At 30.8% G+C, this 26429-nt stretch overlaps 1 protein-coding gene across 1 annotated transcript in view; it reads left to right on the forward strand.

The window, feature by feature from the left end:
* Positions 1-26429, forward strand: part of LOC129975552 (prostaglandin E2 receptor EP3 subtype-like) — a 90345-nt gene that overhangs the window by 55095 nt on the left and 8821 nt on the right. The window contains exons 2-4 of the mRNA XM_056088613.1: positions 12276-12465; positions 15968-16188; positions 25839-26136. Coding sequence (XP_055944588.1) covers positions 12276-12465; positions 15968-16188; positions 25839-26136 — 709 coding nt within the window. The remainder of the gene's footprint in view (positions 1-12275; positions 12466-15967; positions 16189-25838; positions 26137-26429) is intronic.

Here is a 26429-nt window from a genome sequence, read left to right on the forward strand (position 1 = left end):
TTTCACGTTTGTAGACATAATATTATTTGCATGCTTGCTTAATTCTTGGAGAATTTATTCCATTATTTAAATCAAACAATTTTTGGTACCATTTTTTTTAGGCAGATGAAATTGCACTTCTTGAAATTATCTTTTTTCAATGAAAAAAATGGCTGAATATTTCAATACCAAATTTCAGATCTTAATTTTTTTAATAAGTATTCGATTATGATAATACTTGTTGTTGAATATAAGGAATATGAGATAAAAAACAGCAATTCAGTCAGCCATTTTATGATTTCAAAATAACAATAAATGAGCTAAACGAGCAATAATTATTATCTAATTCTTTATGAAATTAATACTTAACGTTTAAGCATTATTGCTATGTTTTTCGAAGTTTTTGGATTAGTGTTTGAAAGATAATAACATAAATAATAGGAATTTTATTCACTCCCATTACCTGATTTCAAGCTCTGTATTTATTAAAACAATAAATGAATTAAACGAGCAATAATCATTATCTAATGTTTTACTAAATTAATATTTAAAATTTTAGTATTATTGCTATGTTTTTAGAAGTTTTTGGTTTCTTTTTTGAATGATAAGAACATAAATATTAGAAATTTTATTTACTCATTACCTGATTTCAAATTTACTGTAGTTATAATTATTATGTTTTTTTTAATCATCTAATAAAATATTTCAAAAATTTTTTTTAAAGAAATTTAACAAAATTGTAATTGATAAATAGCTAAATTATATATTCTTAAAAGTGAAATGCCGTGTCTTTTTCTTTTTTCTTACTCTTGAATTCAAAATAAAAATTGTTGAAGTTCTATATTATTTTTTCGAATCATTTTTTCTCGGAAATAGAAATCTGCCTGGAAATTTATTATTGACTTGTTCGTTTTTTCTAAATGTATATTTCCTAAAAAAATAGGATATTTTTCAACGATTAAGGAAGGTTTTTCCTTTCATCTTACCGCATCACTACCTCACACAATTCATTTATATTATGTGCATGTTAAGCTTCAGGAAAATAAACTAAAAACTATAATTGTAATCACAAAATACGAAATATTACATATTTAAGTCAATGTGTTTTCCAGTTATAGCGTTTATATGATTCTGAAGATACAGGTCTACAAACATTAACCCCTTATTGAATTTGAACAAGGATAAGTATCTGCAATAAAGATGTGAGCAGAATCTGTGCAGCGAATTTTATCCGACAAGCTCTCTTCATTTCGTTGTTATTGTATTAACTTATATTCGAACAGCCGGGCAGACAGACTTCCTCAGAATATATTTTGCTCAAATTGTGACAAAAATCTATCAATTTGGTGTAAATACCACATACCAAAATTCATCCGTTTAGTTCTAAACATTTTTAAATTACAAATTTCCACATACAGACAGTCTGGCATCTTCCAAAAATGTGTTTTTCTTTCTCAAAGAATTCTAAAACGTGGAATTTCGTCAAAATCTCGCTTCCGAATGTTTTGACGATTTTACTGCTTTTTCGATACTTCGTATTCGAGAAAGCAAAAATTAATAAATATTTTCATAACAGAAAAAATAATGACCCAAAAAACAGATTATATTTATAGCACCAAATATTAAATGAAACGAAAGCATGCCCAAAGCATAAAATTTAAAAGATTAAACATTAAAAGGCAGAAAAAAATTTTAACACACAAAAATAAACATATATACACATATACAAATAAATATTAATTTATAAACAAGTCATACGCTAAATAATAAAGAGGAAAAAAATTCTTAATTCTCCGACTATAATAGATCCTTGATCCCGATCTTTTCACTCAGAAACGATTTATCGCAACGAATAAACATGTTTAAACGTCTCTTCCAATAATATAATCGGGAAATAATATTGTTACGGAATTTATTCCGTTAAACTCACCGCTAGCTCTTTTAGTGAGTGCACACAGACAACAGACCTCAGTAATAAATTAACGACGTTTTTTAGAACGAATACATAGACAATAAATCACAACCGAGAGGTATACAAGCAATACACAGCAGCACTTGCGACAAACAAGAACTCACAAATAGTAATCGGTAGTAAATAACCATACATCGCGTAAAGCGGCCAGACAGAACTCGGCAGGAAGAGAGAATCCGCGTAGCTATTCACTAGCCTCTGCAAACGCCTGCTATTTTCCACTGTCTCCTCTCTTTAGTGGTTGACAGGCCACGACTGGCTCCTCTACACACAATTCGATGCTGTTTCATGCTAGACTCCAAGACTCAGCGAACGGTTCAGTTTTTAATTCATGAATCACTTGTGCTCCACTCGATGCTTGGCTTTGCTGGACTGATCCAACTAATTGGTCGTTGATTTACTATATGACCTGGATAACCGACATTTTATAGCTTCCGGATCAGCGCACAGAAGGTTCTCGAAGGATCACGCGTAAGTCGTCTCCTATTTGTCTTATCACCGAAATTTCTGAAATTCTAGTTTCATCCATTTTGTTGTCAGTCGCCAAATTCAGCACCAACTCGGTAAATGGTGGCCAAGTTTGTCACCAAACCCAAGAGACTTTGATCCAGTATCCAGGCAGCATCCAATACAGCTGTCCGTAAAACTGTTTTCCCTATGATGAAATTAACTGTGCTGGGAAGCAACAATTACAGATTTGTAACGATATTTACTAAGCCATTTTGTAGTATATGATACATAAGTCTCAGCGATGTGAAGATAAAAAGCGCAAATTGTGACTTATGTAATTATTTCGATTTAAAAATTTGGCGAGCTTTGCGTACAGTGCCATGTTGCTGACACAAGTGAAAACTGGAACTTCTTTATTTTTATATAAAGACTAGATTGCTTTCAATATTTTTTTTCACAATTGAGTTCGAACACGTCATGTTATTTATGGCAACATTATATGTCAATTGACATGATATTAAAATTTTAATTGGAAGGGTTTTTTTTTGCAAAAGATAATTTATTTGAACTAAGAAATTGCTGAGACTTCAATTAACTCAGTTAAAAAAAAGATAACTAGCCAATATAAATATTCTGCAAAATTCTATGCATTAATATAAAATTTGATCTGCAATTTTTAAGAAGGAATTCGATTTTTTTTTCATTCATAATTTCATTCCGTCCTTTAAATATTCATCAAGGTTGTTTCTATAAAAATTCTTTATTTAGCTTTAAAAGGGGAAAAATTAAGTTATTTTTCGTTGTTTTAATGCAGTAATAGAAGAAAAAAGAAAAACAAATAATTTTTTCACTCAGAAATATCTAATTGTAACAAATGAACATGTTTAAATGTCTTCTACAACAATGTAATTGGTTTAGTTTAGTTATATATTAACGTCCCGTTTTAAAGCAACACTAGGGCTATTTTGGGACGGACCTCGTAATTTTGAGGTCTTACACGACGGTTCTGCGGTGGAATCGGGTCTCGAACCTGAAACCCTCCGGCTCTCGAACCCAGACCTTATCATCAGGCCACCGCAGCCCACAATGTAATCGGAAAAAATTATTTACTAACCAATTCAAGAATATATTATTTCAAACTTTATAATAGGTGAAGTCGATAAATATTTCAGTTGCGTATGTGGCCATTTTTTTTCTCTAGGGTATTAATAAATGTCTCAAATAAAAGAGGGTTCTTAAATGTCTAAAACAAATGCGCCTACTTCTATGGCTATATTATCTTTATGGGTGTGATATACGGTAGGAACATAGAAAAGCAATAAAGTTTTAGTATAGTTTTATGTCTGCTTAGCCCACTGACATATATTTGGGAATAGGTGATCTCTTGCGAATGTAGCCAAGATTTTGCTACCCACACAAGAATAAATCTTTGATGCCAATAATATGAATGGAACTAGCCATATAAAACCTGCAAAAACTGCTTATTTGAACATAACTCATCTTTTTATTCTGAAGATTTCTAAATATCGAACATAGGAATGTAATCTCAAAGACAAAAAACATGAAGATTAGTGAGGTGATGAGAAGAATGAAATAAAATGAATCACAAAATGGGAAAGAGAAAAAAAGGTATCAGTAGCCCTCACATATTCTTATTCAATCTATATAAAAAAAATCTGAAAAAAGTGTTTATTTGAATATGTCTTTTTGTTCTGTGGTTTCTAAATATCGAACATCGGAATGTAATCTCAAAGACGAAAAGAAAGTGTGAAAATTACTAAGGTAAAGAGAAGAATGAAATAAAATGAATCACAAAATGGGAAAATGAAAAAAAAAAGATACCAGTATCACTCACATATTCTTATCCAATCTATATAAAAAAATGAATATTATAAAATCAGCTCAATTGATTCAAAAGTTTAAAGTATTTAATTTTTCCTCTTGACATTAAACTTTTTTAATTTTAGAAATTAATCATAAAAAATAAAATATATTATACTAAAAAATATGCTTCTGTTATTGTGATTAAGAACAGATTTTTTCAATTTTATATGTAGACTGCAGAATTTATTCTATATTAAAAATATTCATTTTATATTATTATATATTTATTTTACAATAAATCATTATAAAATAATTATTATATAATATTTTGTATGTTATATAAAATGAGTGAACACTTCCGGTGATTCCTATTTGTTATTTTATATTTTTAAATAAAACAAAAATAAACATTACACAATTAAAAAATAACACAAACTCAACTTCTGAAAATCTTAATATCAAGACAAATTTAACTGTAAAACTATTAGCCGTATGATATGAAGTAAATCACTGATAAAAATATTTTTTGCCAAATATTTACTATAAAATATCGAATTTAATTTCGAACCGCTAATTCTGCTTTTATCATAATCCGTAATGTCCTGATATGTGAAATGATCGATATAATTTTGCAAAAAGTTTAAAATTATGACATTGCTAATGCTTTGAGCAATCAGATTTCCATTTTTGTCCATAAAGTTCTGATGTTTATCATTAGTAATATTTTTACAATAAAAATCGATAACATGAAACTTTGAAAATATCAAATAAATGCTTACGCATTTGTAGAAAAATAATAAAAAACTAATGAGGGTCCTTTATTGATTCCCAATAATGACTTATTGCATTTAAAATATAAAAATACAGCAATGTTTTATTTAAAAACGTAAAATGGGTTGTTATTCGCAGAGCACGACTTTAAAAACGATAACCTTCTTACAACATGTCGAAAAAAAACTATAATAGAAAAAAAGTTCATTCGAATAGCAGAAAATAAATGTTATGTTCCATTATTAAACCATACCACTGTGAATCGAATAACTTGCTTTATGATTTTTCAGCCCATAATTAGCTACGTCTCTTTATCATTATCAAAATGTTTTGCTCTCAGTTTCCTCTTATAATGAATGAAATACGCCTTTCTGATTTCAAATATATATAATTCAAAATTATGAGCAAATGGTGGCAACATTGGAATAGGCAATCGACTCGAAAATCGATAATCATCTCGAAACGATCTGAACGACTTTGCACTGTCACTTTTCTTGCTCGATAACGTTAGCTCATTAAGGACCAATTTAAAGGAAATATCCTAAATCACCACTTTTACAGTCCGGACCTTTAACCATGGGATTTTATAACTTCTTGAGATTTAAGAAAGCCTCGAGAGGTCTGTAACTCCAATTGAATGTTGTTACTAAGAAGATTGCTTGGAAATTTACATCAGAATAATTTCAAGAGTTTAACACGAACACTGCTGTTCGATTATCTATCCAAGTACAGTAAAAATTTCTTGATTTACAATAATCCTTTTCTTCCTTAGGTCCAATAACACATAATTTATTAAATGTTCCTTATTAATGAAAATACAACAGTTTGAGAGGACAATAAATAATACAAGAAAAGGCTTTCAATAAGTGAAGTCAACTGAAAGTTTTTGTCAAAATTCAAGTAAACCAAAGTTCTCGCTTAACTTTTATTTTTATATCGAAAACACAGGTTAAACAAAACTTTGAACCAAATTTAATCTGTAGAAACGTTTTTGATGCAAGAATATTTTAAAATAGATGCAATATTCATGGAAAACGCAGAAAGATAAACAACAAACTTTAAATAAATACTTCAGTGGATCTCGAACATAAAATTTCCAATCACAATGGATAGAAATACTAAAGAAAAACTTGCACACATTGCTGTTGAAAGCAAATTTCTACTAATAAAAACAGAAAAATAAAAACACAGCACTGCCATTTTAGGAATTTATATCAATAAAATTGATTTGCGAAACACGTACGAAAACAATAATGTTTTTATTCGTTTTGAAACAAAAACAATATTTTGTAAGAACAGCACTTTTCTTATATTTATTATTTCGATGCTTTATTTCAAAACAAGTCCCCATTTAAAAAGACTTTGATAAATTTTGTTTATTCTAGGGTAGTTTAGTTTTTGAAGAGCCTTTAGGAAAATCAATAAGGGGAGGTTCAAAAATATTCGGCTAGCAATTCCGAATATTGCCATTTTGTTTGAAAAACTTTGTACTCAACGAGCACTTCATGGAATGATTTTTTTTTATTTATAAAAAGAAATCACCAAAATGAAAATGATTCTCAGTTAATTCTCGTCTGTTCGAAAGAGCTGCATTTAATAAAAAAAAACTGATATTCTTTATAGTTTTCAAAAAACTTCAACAATAAAATGTAATATAGATTTCTTTTAATAAAGGCAAAAACATAAACATAAGCGTGACATCATAATTAAGAAAAGTAATTGATATAATAGTTAAAATAAAAATATGCTGCATATATAAACACATACATGAAAATGAGTCACGTTTTCATGAAACGCTATCCAAAAATATTTTTTACCCTCCCCAATACTCTTTTCAAAATGCCTTCAACTTCAACCTCATGTAGTTAAGATTTCAAAACTTTATTATGTTTTGGAGTTATAAATTTACAAAGTGGTGAAACAACAGAATATAACAGCTTTAAACCGGCATAACCCAAAATAAACGGGCAAGAGTTATGGAACTTATAGCAATTTACATAAAATTAGATTCTATTTAACAACTAAAGAGATGACATAAACCAAAACTCATTCTGTTCATAAAAATAAACTGAAATTTTTTTTCCATGATATAGAATGTAAGAGTAAATTTTATATTAAAAAGCATTTAAAATTTGAACTAAGAACTAATTTTTTTTATAAAACAATGCGTGAAATTTATCTTTTTTAAGTATGATAAAAGACACAAACAATAATATTACAAAGAAATAATTTACACAGCCTCGATTTTACAAACCAATTAAAATCAAAATTCAGAATCATTCAATAGCCATAAATAAACAAATACACGTTTAGCAATCATAAATAAATCGTAATGATTGCAAAATTATAATTTCCTTAATGTCTTGTAAAAAATATGTTCTTAAGATAATTAAAATAAATTTATTAATTATGTCTGAATTCTTTCCATTTTAAACACCCCCTCCAAAAATATTTGTTAAAATATTCTGCTTTAAAATGATCACAAATTTTTTTTTAATGAATCATTGCCTTTTTAGATTTTTTTTAATGTTGAAAGCTATCCAAAACAGTGTTCTTGGCAAGAGAGAAAATTCATTATCGATAAAACGATTTCTCTGCCTCCTTAATCAAAAATAATGATGTGAAATAATAATGATGTGAATAAAAAATAATGATGTGTGAAATTCTTAATATTGTCCAAAGAAATCCGTTTTCGATTTCATTGCGTATCTACCTCTTATAGTTATAATTCAAAGCAATAGTTGTTATGAAAGCATAAAAAAATGCTACCTATTATGCATTCTCAACCAGTTTGAATCACATCTTCAATGGTTCATTTCATAGTTGTACATACAAACAAAGTATTTCATTATTTTAAATATACTAAAATTTTGGAAGTATTTTAATTCTTGATTTAAATTATAAATTATCAATATATTATGTAACAAGGAGATTGTGACGTATTTAATCGAAATGGGACTTCAGGCAAAATATATGATATTATAATTTTAATAATTAATCAGTAAATAATGGGAAAAGAAATTTATCTGGAAATATATGATCAAAGAAATAAAATTCTTGGAAAATGAACCAGAATTATTAATTCACAATTTTTTTTATTTATAAACATATATTTATAATAAATTGAAAAGAACTAATAAAAACAAAAAAATATAAAACAAAAAAATTGTTTCTGTATAAGACTTGCCAAGTGGAAAATAATGTAAATAATTAAATTAATATTTAAATTTCAAATATATTATACTGTGCAATTCTTTTAACCTTAATTTATTTAATAACGGTTTTAATAATTCAATGCAAACACATATTGCAGTTCTTATATTTTAAAATTCATAGATTTCCTGTTCTTTAATGAATTAATTCATTTCTGAATATCAAATAGAATATAATCTTAAAAAAATATTCTTTCATGTATATCAAATAGTGTTTTTTCATGTATATCAAATAGTATTTTTTCATGTATATCAAATATATAAATCAACAAATTGTATCATCAGATAGCCTATAATTTGTTAACCTGATATTAGATAAGATGGGTTTACACTCGGGGAGTTATAAAACGTCGAGTAAAACAACGCATGAGCAGAAAGGGACTGATTTATGTTCATTATTATACTCAGGCCTTCCATGCTTGGCTATAAATTGCCGTTTTCGCGTCCCTGAATTTTCCTTTTTCACTGCGTATCGTATTAAAATTAAGGATATTTACACAAAGAAACATGGTAAAATAGAAAACAAAAGTCAACATACCTAAATTTGGAAAACTATAAAAAAAAATGGCAAAAAAAAAATTTTTTTTAAACCAAGAACAATGAGAAAAAAAATGATAAATGATTAATTTTTTAAGCAAAAAGAAAAAAAATGTCAAATACTACAAACGCATGCGCAATAAGAAAAATACAATAGAGCGGCATGCATTATCTCATAGAAGCCATGGACCAAACAGCATTTTTCAGCCTTTCTACGCATGCGCTGCCTACTGGACGTCTTATAACTGGCCGAATGTAAACCCACTTTTATGTCATGAGCTGATATGCCTTAAAACGATGGTTTTTGAATATATATAATCTATAATATAGAAATTATGAGACATCAGGCCATTCTTTATTCTGAATTCGAACTTCTCAATAAACGATAAAGTAATTAAAGACAACTCTAAATTCGGATAATCGATTTTAACTACAAAATTCCTCTTTCTCAGTTTGAACAGTGTTGCTTAGTGATAATTTAAAAATGAATTAAAAATCTTGCCTATTTCAAAAGAGAATTAAAAATCTTACTTCTTTCAAAAATGAGTTAATTAAAAATCTTACTTCTTTCAAAAATGAATTAATTAAAAATGTTACTTCTTTCAAAAAAGAATTAATTAAAAATTTTACTTCTTTCAAAAATGAGTTAATTAAAAATTTTACTTCTTTCAAAAATGAATTAAAAATCTTACTTCTTTCAAAAAAGAATTAAAAATCTTACTTCTTTCAAAAAAGAAATAAAAATCTTACTTCTTTCAAAAAAGAATTAATTAAAAATTTTACTTCTTTCAAAAATGAATTCAAAATCTGATCTGTTTCAAAAATATAATTAAAAATTATACATCTTTCAAATTCTTTTTATCGACTTTAGAATCAGCTTAACTATTAACAGCTAATCAAGTATTCAAAACGTTCTAAAGTACAGACTGCAGATTCAAAGGCTATTACTTCTTGGTTATTAAGTTCAGTAAAAAACTTTCCTAAATTTAAATTAAATGTTTAATAAATCAAAAATTAAGCGGAAGATCAAGATTTTCACAACATTTTAATTATTGCACAAATTGTTATCTATTGTTTGCAATGCATTGCTATTTGTAGTAAACATGTAATGTTGAAGATATATTAAACTAAAAAAATCGTTAAAAAAAACAGCATTAATTATTGCCACAAACACTTTTGGAATTTATATCCGACCTCAAAGTAATTTTGTCTCTCTTTCTTCCTTGTGTCTTTTTAATATTGTGATACTTGAATGCTAGATATTTATACAAGACTAAATAAAATAGTTACTAATTTGGATATTCTGTATATAATTTCAACATTATATTTAATATATACGTAACGAACGCGCTTTAATGTTCTGAGCAGCTGGTTTATTGTACATTATAAAGATTGATTCTATAGAAAATCCCAGGTATTTTAAAGGTACGTATGTCCCATCCGGAACACAGATAAATAAATTTTACCAATATAGCATCCATACCGACCCCAATTTAGAGGATGGAAATAGAAGTGTTCAAAATGTATTCTGAAACTTACCCTTAAAACTACGAGCAATCTTAATCACTTCCTTTTAACTGCGCATAAGCCGAACATAATTTAACAAATTACATAACACTCATCTTTACCAAACCCATCGTTCAGAAGCAAGTGTTTCAAATTTAAAATATCACACAGCAAAAATAAAAATCATTTCTGAAAAGGAGCAAAATTCTACACACCTAAATGTTCTTCCTCAAAAATTACCTTCTCTGTGTGTTTGAAAGCGAAGGAATTTTTTTAAGAAACTTGCATTGATGAGTTTTAACATGACATTAGAGAGTTTTTTTTAACAAAATGCAGGAGTTTTAAAGAAGCCAAGCGTCAAGTTGTCCACTGTGCTTCGAAGTCTCAGGTTAGACCGTTATTTTAGAAATTTGACACAAAATGAGGAAGGCAACGAAATAAAAAGAAAAGGGTTATTATGTAACATAGCTTTTGATAGAGACTAGCAATTACCGTTTCTTAAGAACTACTTCAACCGATGAATTACTTTTAATAATGGTTGTCATTATAATTTGTATTCTTGTTTAAAACTTATTATTTGATGTAATTTACTAGCTTCTTATTAGATATTAAGTTTACACACCAGACATTATTTTTTTTAAAAAATTGATTGGTGAATTCTTTTTTCTTTTCTGAAAAATATTTCCTGTTTAGAAAATAATTAACTTTAACATTCTTCGTGGAAATTAATTCTTCTATTTTTTTAGTTTAATATCTATTTTTAATATACTAATTCAATGAACTTTGTCATCAGTAATTAAAATTTTATTCCAAAGCAAAACATAGAAATTTTAATTGGCACTCATTATTCCAATATTGGCTAGTTAATGATTTGAAGTAGTAAATGAATCTCATCTCTTTCCTTCTGAGTAACGTTGGTAGGACCAATGTGGGTAAAATGCAATTGACAAGTCATGTGATTCCTCATTTTCAATGAGTTTCAGTAACATATCCTACATCTTAGTGTCTCAATACCTTTTTCCAAATTCATTTCGCAAAATGTGCTGGAGCCAATTATTAGGAATCTCAGAGTAAATTATTTATTGTTCGTTGTATTCGGTTATATATTTATATTATAATTCGTTGTATTATATTTATTGTTCGTTGTACATATTCACGATGTTTAAAAGCAAAAAGTTGAATGCATGAAATGTTTAACATTTTTCACTTAATTTTCTAACTTAATACATGCATGAAATACTTGATAATTAACACTGTACAACCAAAGCTACAAGGATTATTCTTTCTAAATCTACTGAAAGGTTAAAGGATTTGAATAAAAATATTTTGTATGATTAAATTAGACTAAAATATTATTCATTTAAGTAATTTCATCCAAAGAAATTATACTTCATATAGTGAATTTGAGAATGAATTTTTGAAATCAAAATTCAACATGTAAAATATTTGAACAATGTATGCATTTGGGTATGTCACAAAAATTATTTTAAATTAATATTTGCATCTGAAAAAAAACTATAAAAAGTATCAGATTTGAGCCTCTAATCGAATAAAGTATCGCAATAATGTTTTAGGTTTCATACTCCTTTTTTTTTTGTACTATATTTTTATAAAAATCATTCTCAACAATGGCAACTAAAAAGATGCACAAAAATAAAAATGGTATCGTTGGAAAAAATTATTCTTAAAAATTTTAAACGGCATCCCTCTCCGAAATTTCTCAGCTAAAGTATTAACATTTCGATTTTATTTCATTAAAAATTACAATCAAAATTTTGAAAACCGTTTCTTTTTAGCATCTATTATGCAAAAAGTATTTGCACGCCAAATTTGATCTCAAAGTACTCTACAGAATATTTTGAAAGATTTTTGTATTATATATGTCACATTACGTAAGATGGTATCCATCCAGAGAATACTACCATGTTAAAATCAACGAGGCGTAGCAATTTTTGTTTAATTTGATTATTACCTATGTTAACTCATTTCTTAAAAATTGAATTCCTTATCTATTTTTCTTCTAGCATATCACACACAAACTAGTCAAAAGAGCTATCTTCATCCAGTGGTTCATCGTGATGGCCATCGTTCTCTTACCTCTAGTCGGCTTCGGCCTCTACTACAAAGTAGATGAAGAAAGCGGAGCTTACATCTGCGCCAGATACAGGCAAGCCACCGAGCCACCAGACATCGCTTATGCCTATGTCATGTTCGGTAGGTGTCCATATAAGGCAACCAACTGACTCTCCGACCAGCCACGAAGGCACACGAATTTAAACCATAAGGCTGAATGACTGGACCGCCGCAACAGCAACACAGACAGGAACAGTGTTTGAGTCCTAAGGTCATCACCGGTCACGTTGCAACCCTCCCCGAAGGAAGCATGTCCGTCATAGATGGGAGGAGTCAGATCCCCACCTATTTGTGTACCCTCTAGAGTGGTGAGATCCAACCACCATGCCGGAAGCATCTCATCCTCATTTCGAGCCCCCCCCCTCGCCCGAGGGAATAGGTGTCTATATAAGAAATAACTTCGATTTTTTTTACACGGGAGGCATATTATGTACAAGGAAGAAGCGATGAAACGATGCGTCAGTCTACATCGCAACACAAAAGCAAAAGAAATTTGTCCTTACACTGATTTTACTAAGACGTTTTGATAGGGATTTATTTGACATGCATGGACTTCGGCATCTATGAAAGGTTTGTATAGGTGTTGGGGATGTTCATTCCTTCACACGAAGCGTGAGAAATTGCAACAGCCATTCATTCTCTAGAGCGCGTGTTAGAAATAATTAAAAAAGTGGGAATTGAATCAGGAAATAAGTGAAATTTTCTAGAATAATGTAACATTGACTAATTTAGGATAAAATAATAGGAAATTAATTAGAATTAAATTAAGAGATTGCATCCATTTACACATGTAACAGTTTTGCAGAAGCGTCGTCGATAAGAAGACCGATGTGGACCAACTTCAGTTTATTTTTCCACGGAAGGTGCTTGATTTGTACATCACGGTGAAAAATATGCGTCCCTTTCCCATCGGGACTCAAGAGAAAAGCATAAGAATTTTTTTTTTCTCAGTTTTACTAGGAGATTCTCTCCAGTCGGGAAACACCTCAGATTTGAGGATGATAATCTTCCAGCATGGTGATTGGTTCTCGCTCCCGGATAGGTATAGAAATGGTGCAGGTCGGCTACTTTCTATTGATGTCGGGTAGTGCTTCCCACGGGAAGGATTGTACCATGACCCTTAGGACTCAATCTTAGTTCCTACCAATGCTGTCGCGGCGTTCCGATCAATCAGATCAACTCTTATTTAGGAAAGGGAATTTTGTGTATCTTTGAAAAAAAAAGGCGAGGGCATTAAAGATTTTTATCCCTTTGTTTGTAGCGTGAGAATTCAGACTCAACAATTTTTCAAGATCGCGTGTTAGAAATAATTAAACAAAAAGTTGGATTTGGGTCAGAAAATAAGAAAACCTTTTAAATTAAACTAACATAGGCTAATTTAAGGTAAAAATAATTGGAAATTGATTAAGATTTAAATTGGATTAAGAGGTATCCTTACATACATAATAACTGCTCATAGCTACTTAAGATATTTAAAATAATATAAATGATGATATACACACTGTTTGAGTTAAATAGTTTTGAACGCAATGACGATTTTATTTTTGATTTTCAAACGAAAGTCTTTCTCATTTATATCTGTAATTTTTAGACCAAGAAAGGGAATGGAATCTTCCATCGAATGTCCACTAGAGTTTCCCATGCATCCGCTGAAAAATGTATTCACAGTGCAGAACTCCTCTTAGAAATTTACACATGAAGGATTTGGAAGATCGATTATCTACCCTTTAAACCTTTTCTAGTGCATACTTATTATAAAATCCAATCCTTTGATGAAATCCCATTACGTTTATGTTAATTGATGGCTCTGACTTGTGATCGCATTCATTATTTGACAATATGAAATACATATTATATGGCCCATTAGCTTTATTAACATAAATTTACTTCTTTTTATTCTTTTTATTGAAAAAAATATCCACATTGTATAACTATGAATGGATATAACAAATTTAAACGAGATACATTAAAAAATTTAAAAGAATTGATAGAAGAAAGAATTTTTTTCTAATGGTAATTGCCAAATAAGTACAGATTTAACTCAATTGATTGGAATAACGTTACCTTTTGGAGTTAAACAAGATAAATGAAGGACAATGTTTCCAATCGCATTTGAACAACATTAAAAATAATATGAAGAATATTTTCACTTGCCATTAAAGGTATAGAGACATATTGTGTAAAACAATTTGATACTCTTTACACACTTAATATTGCATTTCTGAAATGTGATACAGAACACATTTTTTTTTGTTCCAATAAATCTTTCATTGTCCTTCATTCTGCATCAAACTCAATTAATGATTAAGTTAATAAAATGCGATGAAATGCTTGTATTAAATGATATATCATCATTATTTTCTTTGCGAGCTAAATCAATACATCCGTACCAATAAATCTTTCATTGCCCATCATTCTGTATCAAACTCAATTAATGATTAAGTTAATAAAATGCGATGAAATGCTTGTATTAAATGATATATCATCATTATTTTCTTTGCGAGCTAAATCAATACATCCGTACCAATAAATCTTTCATTGCCCATCATTCTGTATCAAACTCAATTAATGATTAAGTTAATAAAATGCGATGAAATGCTTGTATTAAATGATATATCATCATTATTTTCTTTGCGAGCTAAATCAATACATCCGTACCAATAAATCTTTCATTGCCCATCATTCTGTATCAAACTCAATTAATGATTAAGTTAATAAAATGCGATGAAATGCTTGTATTAAATGATATATCATCATTATTTTCTTTGCGAGCTAAATCAATACATCCGTACCAATAAATCTTTCATTGCCCATCATTCTGTATCAAACTCAATTAATGATTAAGTTAATAAAATGCGATTAAATACTTATATTAAATGATATTATGCAAGCAATACTCCGACCTGGTCAGAGGCCATGCGGGAAACTTGATGAGGCCGCCGATGAGATACCCCACTTAGCACGAAGAAACAAACGACATTTGATGATATTTGACATTTATAAACAACAAAGAACTCTGGAGAAAACGCATATTGGCACAGAAGAAAGAATAGAAAGAAAAATATTACACTTTACATTAGATATTAAATTTTGAAACATTAAAATGCAAAAAATACCTTAAATTTACGTTAACTTTTTACTTTAAGTGAGAACTAAAGTCAAGAGCTTTGATAAAATAATAGAAGATTTAATGATTAGAATTTTTATAAGTTCTTCGACGTCAAGAGACATCCAATTTCTTGGCCATCTGAGTCTGTGTTCTCACCATAGTGCACAGGCTTTGATCACGTGGTTTATAGATCCTTCTTCGGTGCCACACTGACAGCTCGAACTTTTGTCAAAGAAAGTAAAAAATTTGCTTTAAATAAGGCAAAGAATATTTTTCTCAGAAAAAATGCTTCAAACTTTTATCAAAAAAATAATTTTAGATTTTTATGAATTAAAAAATAATTTTTAAAACAAATTTTAAAATATCAACATTTATCGCATTTCTCTAGCTATCATGCCATTAAATTGTTAAGAATCATAATTATGCTGGATTTAATAAGTAAAGTAATAAGAATCTATGAATGGTCTCCTTTAGGTTTTGGCACTATGATGTGCGTCGTCATAGTAGGCTGCAACATGGCTGTTGTGAGTGCTCTGTGCCGTCTGAGCCCAGGGAGCAGTCAGGCCAGACGTACCACAGTGTCCCGGGACCACAGGGAGTTGGCTTTCAACCACACAACACAAGAGGAGCTATCCTTCGCCAAACTCATGGTCGTCCTCTGCGTATTTTTCGTGGTCTGTTGGCTTCCACAGATGGTAAGGAATAGAAATAAAACTTGCATTTCTTTCAGCGATTTCATTCAACTCGTTTACCGCTTCCGGTAAGAATTAATAATGAAAAATTTTGCATGTAACAATCATTTTTATTTTAAAAAAGATTATTTCATTTTATAATACTTGCATATTATTATTGATATGGATATAATTGCAATTTGTAAGTTCATATTAAAAAAATTAATTCATATTCTTAAAAACCCTGTGATGATTTCAGATTAGCACCTAGTTTTCCAAAATCAGAATGTTTATACCAAGCACTTCCATAAATTACTTTATTTCAGGCACATTATCCACAGGACGGGTAAAAAGTCTGTAAAAAATTTTTAAAAATTCATAAAACCCGAAAAAATAACTAAAATAAAAAATGGTTTATAGATTTAGCATCGATTGGTCACGGGATTTTTTTTAAGATAAGAAAAATTTTAAAAAACAGCCGACAGATGGCACTGGTACAAGTGATTCAATATGTAAATGAGACAGGCGATTATAAATACTTACGCTCTTGATCCAAAACTATTTTCTCCGTTACATGCCATGAATGTGAACAAGGAGGCTGAGTGGGAAAGATAAAGCTTTGTTGGTGAAGCTGTTTACATGAACCAGGATTCAGCGACTGTTGCACAGCGTAAATTCCGATTAAAAAAAATGCGAAGACTGGAAAAGGACTTTAAAGGGCAAAACCTCATAAAGCTTGTTCAGCGATTTGAGGAAACTGGATCGCTCGAGGATCGTGTAAGGTCCGGACGACCAGGTCTAAGGCAGACACATTCAGCTCGCGTTGCAGCCGAAATGGGAACATTAGCGTCAGAATTTAAATGTGGAAATGTCGTCTAAATATGGAGCACACACTGCTATAATAAATGATTTGTAGCATTATTTTTGTTATTTGCTTGTCATTTGTTTCACTTATGTACAAAACGCCATCTATCGGCTGTTTTTAATTATCCCTTACCTTAAAAAAATCCAGTGACTTATCGATGCTAAACCTGCAAGCGTTTTTTTATTCTGCTTAATTTTCTGGATTTTATTAATTTTTAAAGTTTTTATGGACTTTTTATCCACGCTGTATTTTTTTCCAAATCCATTCTGATGTATCAATGACTCCAGAATATTCACCAGAATTACTTATTAGTCGCTCTAGCACGTTTCTGTATTTTTGTACCAAAAAGACAAATATTACATATTTCACTATCGTTCATTTCATTATCCGTATCAGGTAAATGCATGATTATTTCTTCTGACTCTTCAGAATCAACTTGATCTCCATAGTCTGCACTCCTCTTATCCATTACGATGTTAATTTCATAACATGTTTTTCCTTTACTAAAAATATGTAGCGGATTGTTATGAGCGAGGATAGAACCTGGGACCTTGTGGTTCGCAGCCGAATAACAAGACAAAAGTAAATTACTCGTGTCCTGTAGCTGTTATCTGGCTTATAAGCTTTCACCACAAATATATATTGATCAGTTTAAAATCCATCACTAAATATTTATGAGAATGAAATCCATTGACTAATAACAATTCGGCTGTGACTTGTACCACGAATTTCTGACGATTAAGAATATGCGATAATTATCTATGATATCAACAAAAGTAATAAAAATGCTACCGGATTCAGTACACTAGGAATTTTAAACCATACTTATTATCTATAGTAACTTTAATCCTATGACGAGTATAACTCGTCATTGTGTTGTATGGCATGAAAAACCAATAACCAACTATATCCGTCATTTTACCAGAAGGGGTTGTAGGCGTCATTTGTATGCAAATGAATATAACGTATGCTATCCTAATAAGCCACCTATAATAGTTGGGACATTGTGGCGAACAATTAGATTCAGTCTCTGGTATTTTAAAAGTGCCAAAACCTTGATATAATTTCATAAAGTTAGTTTTCGGAAGGTATTGCGTATTCAGAAACTAAGTTCCGATTTCAATTTTGGCAAGCGCGACAATTTCACCAACTCATTGGCGAACAACACATAACATTTGAGATCGCTGAGTTTTGCGTCAAGTGCATGATGAACTTGTAAAAAGTGTTTTTAATTCAATATCCTTCTGCAGCCGAATTACCTTCTATCATCCGTTTTCTTTATCCTTCTTTGCATGATTTTTCCTTTTTCGTGTGAAATAAATCAGGCTGTTGGCGATAGCGAGGACCGAACTCGTAACCTTATGGCTCGTAGCCGAGTGACATGACCACTCGACAAAAGTGATCACTCCTGTTTTGAAGCTGTTATCTGGCTTATAAAGCTTCACCACAATATAATTCCTCCTCTAAATTTAAAAAAAAATGTTTTAAAAAATTCTAATATAAATATATATAATATAAAATAATTAAAGAACAGTATGATGAAAATATCCATCATCATGCAAATGTACATGTTCAGCTCAGTACAGAATCTTCATTCTCCTTCTCTTCTATATTTCTGCACTCATTATCGCTTTTATTAGCAAAAAAAAATCTCAGATTAGTTATAAAAAATATTCAAGAAAATCGTACGTTTCTTCCAACTACAAAAACAGCGGACAAGCTCAAACCCGCTGTAATGATTGGAACATTTGATTTTTTGACACCTTCGTTTCTTATTACACTAGTCGTGAAAAAAGTTAACAGCAACAACCAATTTACAGTACACCTGTTTTGAGTACAATTTTTGTTCACTAAATGTTATGATGGAAATTTCCATCATCATGCGAAGAAGGGTTAAGCCAATTCAAATTCACGCACTAATTTATGAAATTTGTGGGAAAAATGCGATGCGAGATTCGATGGTAAAGAAGTAAATGCGAAATTTCAATGAAGGACGTAAAAATTGGCTAAATTAGCGGCGATCGCCGATTGATGATGCGCTTACAGAACTTGAAAAGAGGATTAATGAGAAACAAATTTCCTCATTATGGTACTGACAATGTATTTTCCACAATTTTTCAGTTCATTTCGTCATCATCATAGACAGGGACAAAGACTCTTGCCATACTAAGACCAATTCTTTAACAGTGGTGGTAATTATGGTGAAAAGTACCTAAGCTGCTTATATTACTATACAATAAATGTATATTTCTAATAATTGTTTCCTTTTCTTTAATTTCTTAATGAAACTTTGTTTCTGAGTACTTTTCGTGCATAAACTTTCTTCGAACAATGATCCGACCCCCACTGCTCCACCTACGCCTTGAAACTTGAAAGAAGTAATAGGTAGAGATTTATAACAACAATGGCTGTTACCCCTTGTTATCCATAAGGTGGAGAGCGAGAAATTTCATCTACAAACACAAGAGCGCGCATAAAAACAAATTGAAGTTTCAGTCAGTTAGCAGTTACCGAGCAGTTTCACTGATGCGATTCAGTCCATTTTCAGGTTTCTGAAGTTCAAATGAAGAGGTACAACAAAGCGGAGAGTTCACGCAACACGTACGCTTAGTTAGGTAAAAGACAACTATAGAGGACACACCAAAATGTGATCGCTGAAGTTAGTAGATGCTGAAGTGCTTCATTGCTTGCAGAGAAGCTTGCATATTGGTTTTGTTTGCAGTTAATTTACCCAGAACATTTTTGAAGATTATATCTTGTTTATCTAATTGTAGAAAGGTCCACAACTTGCCCCTATAATAAGTATATTTTTTAGATGAAAGAATTATGTGTTCAATATCATTAATGCTATTACACTCATGACAAAGAGGATCATTTTGGAGGTTGAAGCAATTCAAAAAGTCCTGGTGCTATAATTGTTTTGCTGATTAGTCTGGTCGAAGCAACACATTCCCTCTGATTTTTGGACCAGGCAGAGAGTGCTTGAATGCTAGGAATGTCTCCTAAGAAAATTAAATATTTGTTCTTTCGATAATTATTGATTGTGATCTGATGCATCGATTTTTTGAGATTTGAATGCCTTCTTTGCCTTGATATATTATTACTACCTATGCCTTATTTGAGGATATTTATTTTCAGTGTCCTCTTTAACTTCGCTCTTAACGTCAAATTTACGAATGAATGATCAAAACATTAAATATGAAACAGTAAATATTCATATAATGAAAAGGAAAGTTAGTGAGTCACTGTTTATTTCCAATTTGAAAGAATGTTCAGCTACTACCTATTTCAAATGGTTCTCATGACAAGACTACGGAAAAATTTCTTCAGTTCTTTACTGATCATTGTCCCTAGAACCCCAAACCTCCCTTCGTTCAAAAGTTATATATAAGTATATATGCATGCATATAACGCTTTGCACGTGTTTTCTAGCGAATAGGATGGCTAGAGTAATTTTATTTGAATTTTAACTGGCTTGGACTAAGTTGCTAGAAATTTAAAAATCTCGGACGAGTTCGTAAATGGGCCATCTCACTCGAAGGGGTTGGAAATGGTGGGAGTTTGAAAATTTCATTTTGCAATAACTTTCTTAATATTGAAGAGAGAAAAATAAATCTAATTAGCCAAATGAGCATCTTATTAAGACGAACAACTTCTGTATTTAAAGTTTTTCGATAATTGCATTATCTTAGAAGTTTTGGTGCTGAAAAGAGATTCCCAAGCCCTAATTTTGACTGTTTGTAAACATCCACAATTTATGTTGCCAGAGAGTAATTCAGATGTAAAGGAATCTTTGGAAAAGGAACCTTTGCCTTTCAGCTTGCAGAGAGGAATTTTTTTTCTTGTTTTATTTAACAATTTTTATTTTCATTTTTACTTAGTCTATCGTGCGAATATTGGCGAGTTTTAATCCCTGGCATGATGTTAATATTATCTGGAGATCGAATTTGCATTTTAGACGAGTTTCTTCGAACCAATTGAAACCAAAATTTGATACAAAACTACACTGGTTGTTCCAAAATCCCATACCAAATTTGATATATTTAAGTGAATGCTGTTTTAAGTTATCTCATTGACATGTTTCTAAAAGTACAATCCGGCAGGCATTCAACCCCTTTTTGAATTCGGCTCAAAATTTGGTAACTGAAATAAAGATAAGTCCCGAATCTTATTCAACTAATTTTCTTCATTTTGCAGTTATTGTGTTAGCTTATATTCAAACAGCCGGGCAGACAAGCCTTCTTAGAATAGATTTTGCACAAAATTTGATACAAATAAGCAAAATTAGAGTAAAGACCGTAAACCAAATTCCATCCGTCTATCTCAAAGCGTTTTTGCATAATCTTTCTCAGAGACATATATATATAGATGGACCAATAAACAAAAATATTTCAAAAGTATGATTTTCGAACTCACACAGATCTAAAACTTGGAGATTTGTCAGAATCTCAGAATCGAATTTTCTGATAATTGCAATACTTTCTCTATACTTCGTATATGAGAAAGTAAAAAAGGATGTTTTGATATAATTAGATTTTTTCAATACGTTTATCGCCTACACTTCTTGGAAAGCTAAATACCAGAAGGAAAAAAAGAAAGAAATTGTGCTATCAGCGATTTCGATCCTTTTATAGTTCAGTAAATGATTGGATTATCTATAAAATAAAAGGCTTATAAATACCAGCTGTGCTCGCCTTCTAGATAGAAAAATACTATGAATAGGATCTTTACTCCGTAAAGGATCACCAATAGTTTCCAAAGAATATAAATAAAAGAAAAATCAATCCTGTTTTATTATAAAAGTTTTGCTGAGATTTTTTTTTCCGAATAGTTTATTCCTTGATTCAATTAATAAGCTTGTTAAGGCTGAATAACGAATTAATTTATTGCTAAAACATTTAAAATCGGTTCATTGATGCATTTATTTGATTAAATACATTGCTTTCAGTAAATGTTAACCAAAGTGGCGAGAGTTTTATCTGCAATATGTCAGCAATTTTTAAAAAAATGTGTAAATAAAAATAAATTCTTTTTCCTTGGCTTTAAGAACCACTTTTATGAATTTCACTGAAAAGAGCATGACTGGTCTGCCCAAGATTTTTTCGTATACTCTGTAATAAAGTTGAATGAGTCTTTAGACACGTTTTAACTTTCTCGCCAAAAAATTCGATAGCCAAATTCTATTGTAATCGGCAAAACTTTCGAACAAGATTTTGACGAATCTCAGCGTTTCAGATCTCTCTGAGTTCGAAAAACACATGTTTGGAAAATGTTCCGTCTGTCTGTCTGTGACTAAGATAATTCAAAAATGCTTTTAGCCAGGCAGTTCAAAATTGGCATAAGGTGTTTACACTAAATTCGTAGATTTCTATCAAATTTTCAGGAAGTTCGCATATAATTTTTCATGATAACCACAAAACGAAGAAAGCTAGATCGATAAGATTCGGAACACAGATTTAACACCTATATTGCAAGTACCTTTAAAATTTGCGGCAAATCCATCAAGGGGCAATATCAAATTAGGTATGGGGTTTTGTAACTACAAGAGCAATTTTGTGTCAAATATTTGTTTCATTCAATTGACAAAAAACTTCCTAAAGCACAAATTCATTTTACGGATGCTCTAAACCTCATGATTTATTGGAATTAATCATGAGGTTATCTTTTGCTCTTAAGCTGAGGAATTAATCGCCAAAAAACTCGCCAGGGATGACACGACAGATTCAGTAAAAATGCTAAATTCATGCCAAAAGTTAATATTTCGTGATTATTGTACGCCAATCTTAAGCAAGGCGTTCTGTGGCATGACAAGTTTATTTGTGATTTATTTATTATTTATTATGCGAGAAAGTTTTGGGAAAATCACTTCCGCTGGTTTCAAATTAAATCGAAACCACAATTTAATGCAAAACTACGGTTTGCAGTCATAAAATCACACGCAAATTTCGATATATCATTTCATTTTTGAGATACTGCGTTTGTATGTTTCTGAAAGTATAGATCAGCAGGTGGATTGGCTACTTGGATTTAGCTCAATATTTGATAGGTGTCTCTACTGTAGATGATAAATCTGTATACCGAATTTTATCTATCTAGCTCACTTCGTTTTTCAGCAAACATGCTAATTTTTATTCGAAAATCGGACAGACAGACTGCCTCCGAGCCGAGTTTGCTTAAAATTTGACAGAAATCTAAAAATGCGGTGCAGAGGCATTATACTAAATTTCATTCATCTAGCTCAAAGCATTTTTGAATTTTCTTTCTCAGATTAATACGTAACATAAACATTCTACATAAAACAAATTTGGATCTTGTGCAAATGAGTTCAGAGACTGCAAATGAGCTTTTTTTTTTTTTTCTTCTTTTGTAGTATATTGAAGGAAATCAGTTATGTATTTTGTATGCCTTTTTCCATCGATTGAAATTTGGTGCATGGACTTAACACCAAATTTTGAGCAAAATTCATTTTTAGGAGATCTATCTGTCCGACTGTTCAAATATAAGTGAACACGATAATTACAAAACGTAAAGACAGGTAAAACTGGATAGTCAGATTTTGCATCTAAAATGTAGATTTGTATTAAATTTTGAATCAAATCCGTCAAGCAGTAGAACGTATATTAGTTTCTATTTCTGCATACATTTAAACACAGTGATTCAAATAAATGAAATTTGGTATGTCATCTCGTTACTGCAAATGTAATTCAGTTCCAATTTTTGGTTTCAATCTGTGAAAGAAAAAAAGGTAAAAAAACATATTCCAAAATACAAATTCGATTTTCTGATACTGGTGTTTTAACCGCATCTCAGTGATGAATCGCTAAAGATCGCACACTAGAAAACTGCTCTTCGCCATGCAGTTAAGGCACAAATATAGATATCTTTCACTATACTATAAAACACAGAAATCTCATGTGCAGGACTCAAAATAAAAATCGGAGTATTCGTATTATTAACAGTTTTGCGCAAAGATCCACGATACCATTTTTAATAAGAGAATGTGCGAGAAAGGTTTGGCAAAACCAGTCCTGCTTTTACGTTTTGTAGTTATTGCGATAGGGAAAATTATGATTCGCTAGGGGAAAAACAAATTTCCTCTGAACAGATTTCGTTCCAAACTTGATCAAGTCAACAAATTTGGAGTAAAGGTCACTTATCAGATTTTATCTCTCTAGCATTTTTGAGTTATCGTGTCTATATACAGACAAATTTAATTCAAAAAATGTTTTTGGTCTACGGGGGAACTGAATCAGGAGAGTCGTCAAAATCTCGAGTTCGAATTCTTTTGAAGATTATAATATTTCACTTTCTGTATTTTGTATACGTCAAAGTAAATGCAGACTACCATCTGTTATTTATCAATACTTTGTTGTTATGATGATTGTGAGTTATTTAACATATATTATTTAGTTATTTATTTAACATATCGTCATTTGCAGCAATTTTGTTATTTTTTAAAAGTTTAATTTGTACAGGATATTGTTTTAAATAAAATACCGTCATAAGATCTGCAACTATAATGGGGATAAAAGTGGCCCCCGGAACCTTTTGTCTGCTCTCTCGACATATTTGGCGTTTAGGGGTGAAATAAATTTAGCCCCGTTTCATTTTAAGAATGGATTTACATTAGTATCTATGGCATCTACAGCTTCTTTGCTTCACGTTGTTGTCTTACAAGTTGTGTCGTAGAAAATACATTGTGTGACCCTTTAAAAATAAATTCCTAGCTGGAAAAATACCTTTTTTCTTAGATGTTTAGTCATTCATTAAAATGCTGTTAATTGATTTTATAAGATCTTATATTTTAGAAGTGAAATAATAACAAAGTATTTATATTTTTATTTGACAGAACTTCATCTGCTGGGTGGGTACCCTATTAGCACAAGATATTGTACGACATCTCCATGATATTGTCCGATATTTTAAATGCCGGCCAATGTCATGAAGATATCGTAGCTACGTTGTTTGGCATTTTATGTTAATAGGGTAATTCAATTCGTGGCCTGATCGTATATCGATAACATACATCGATCATATTTATGCTGAAAAGTGTGTGAAGGCCTACGGTTAGAGAGCTATGATTTGATTTTGTGTCATTCAACGCATAATTTATGTACTAAATTTATTTATTTTTCAATTCTTGAAGCAAGGACAGTAGTAATGTATATACTCCTATTGGCACAAAATGCCCAACAACAATGTTATGATATCTCCCCGACATTGGACGGCATTGAACATAGAACAGCATCGTCGGAATATCGTACAATATGTTGTGCTAATGGGGATGCCAACTCTATAAGCACAAAATGTTCAACAACATTGTTCCGATATCTTGATGATGTTGCTCTGCATTTACAATATTGAGCAACATCGTAGGGACATCATATTATATTTTGTATTAGCAGAGTGTTGCGAATTGTGCAGAAATGGCGCTTCTTTTTTACATATTATTTGTTAACAACCACCCTCGAGAACAAGGGCTTGCGTGGCAGATACGGAACCCAACGGATGGCATTTGGCAGGAGTGCCATGAACTTTAAGCTTTGTAAATAGTTTAGTTAGTATCTGAAGACCCATATTATCGTTAATAATTATCTAAAAAGGCATCGATTTTATTCATTAAGCACCTTCGCTGAACACAGATGCAATACAGAGTAAGTTACCAAAAAGATTCAGATCAGAGCACTTTAATATTTTAGGCTCTGATAATTAGTTTATACCTATAATTACGCCACTTGTTATTAGACGAATGACATTTTTTTATCATTAAGTATTTCAATTTTAAATATTCATCTTATTTTCTCAACAGGCAACCATCATCATTGCCCAAATGCATCCCACCATTAAAAACCACCCATTCTTCAAAATCGCCGACATCTGCACAGCTCTGAACTTTATCCTGGACCCAATCGTATACGTGCTATCTCGTCGACCCCACAGAAGAGGACTGAGGAGGTTGCTGAAACCGCTTTGCCACCAGTGCTGGTCGCAACCGGATATGTCCAGCTGCACTGGATCGAACAGCCAAGGCACGAAAGGAAGAGAGCTGTGCCTGCTGCCGAAAACACCCGAATCGCAACCGAACAGGACAGCTAGCACATTACAAAGTTTGTATGAAGTTAAGTGTTGTAGAAATTTAAAAATGCTTGAGGTTTAGTGAAAAGTTTAGTATAATTTTAACTTTCGAGAACAGTCAATGATTTTCAAAACACGCTTGATTTGATGATTAACATATGTCCGTTTAATTATTGTAGAATTCTGTGCAATATTTTCTCAAATTTTATTCATTTTGTTCAAAAAATTCTTTTGGATATTCATAGATAAAGTATTTTCAGATAATCATAGTTATTTTAAGACTGGCTAAGCACAGGGCAAAATAAGAAGATCCACAGGTAGGGTT

The sequence above is a fragment of the Argiope bruennichi genome, chromosome 7 (assembly GCF_947563725.1).
Source record: "Argiope bruennichi chromosome 7, qqArgBrue1.1, whole genome shotgun sequence".
NCBI lineage: Eukaryota > Metazoa > Arthropoda > Arachnida > Araneae > Araneidae > Argiope > Argiope bruennichi.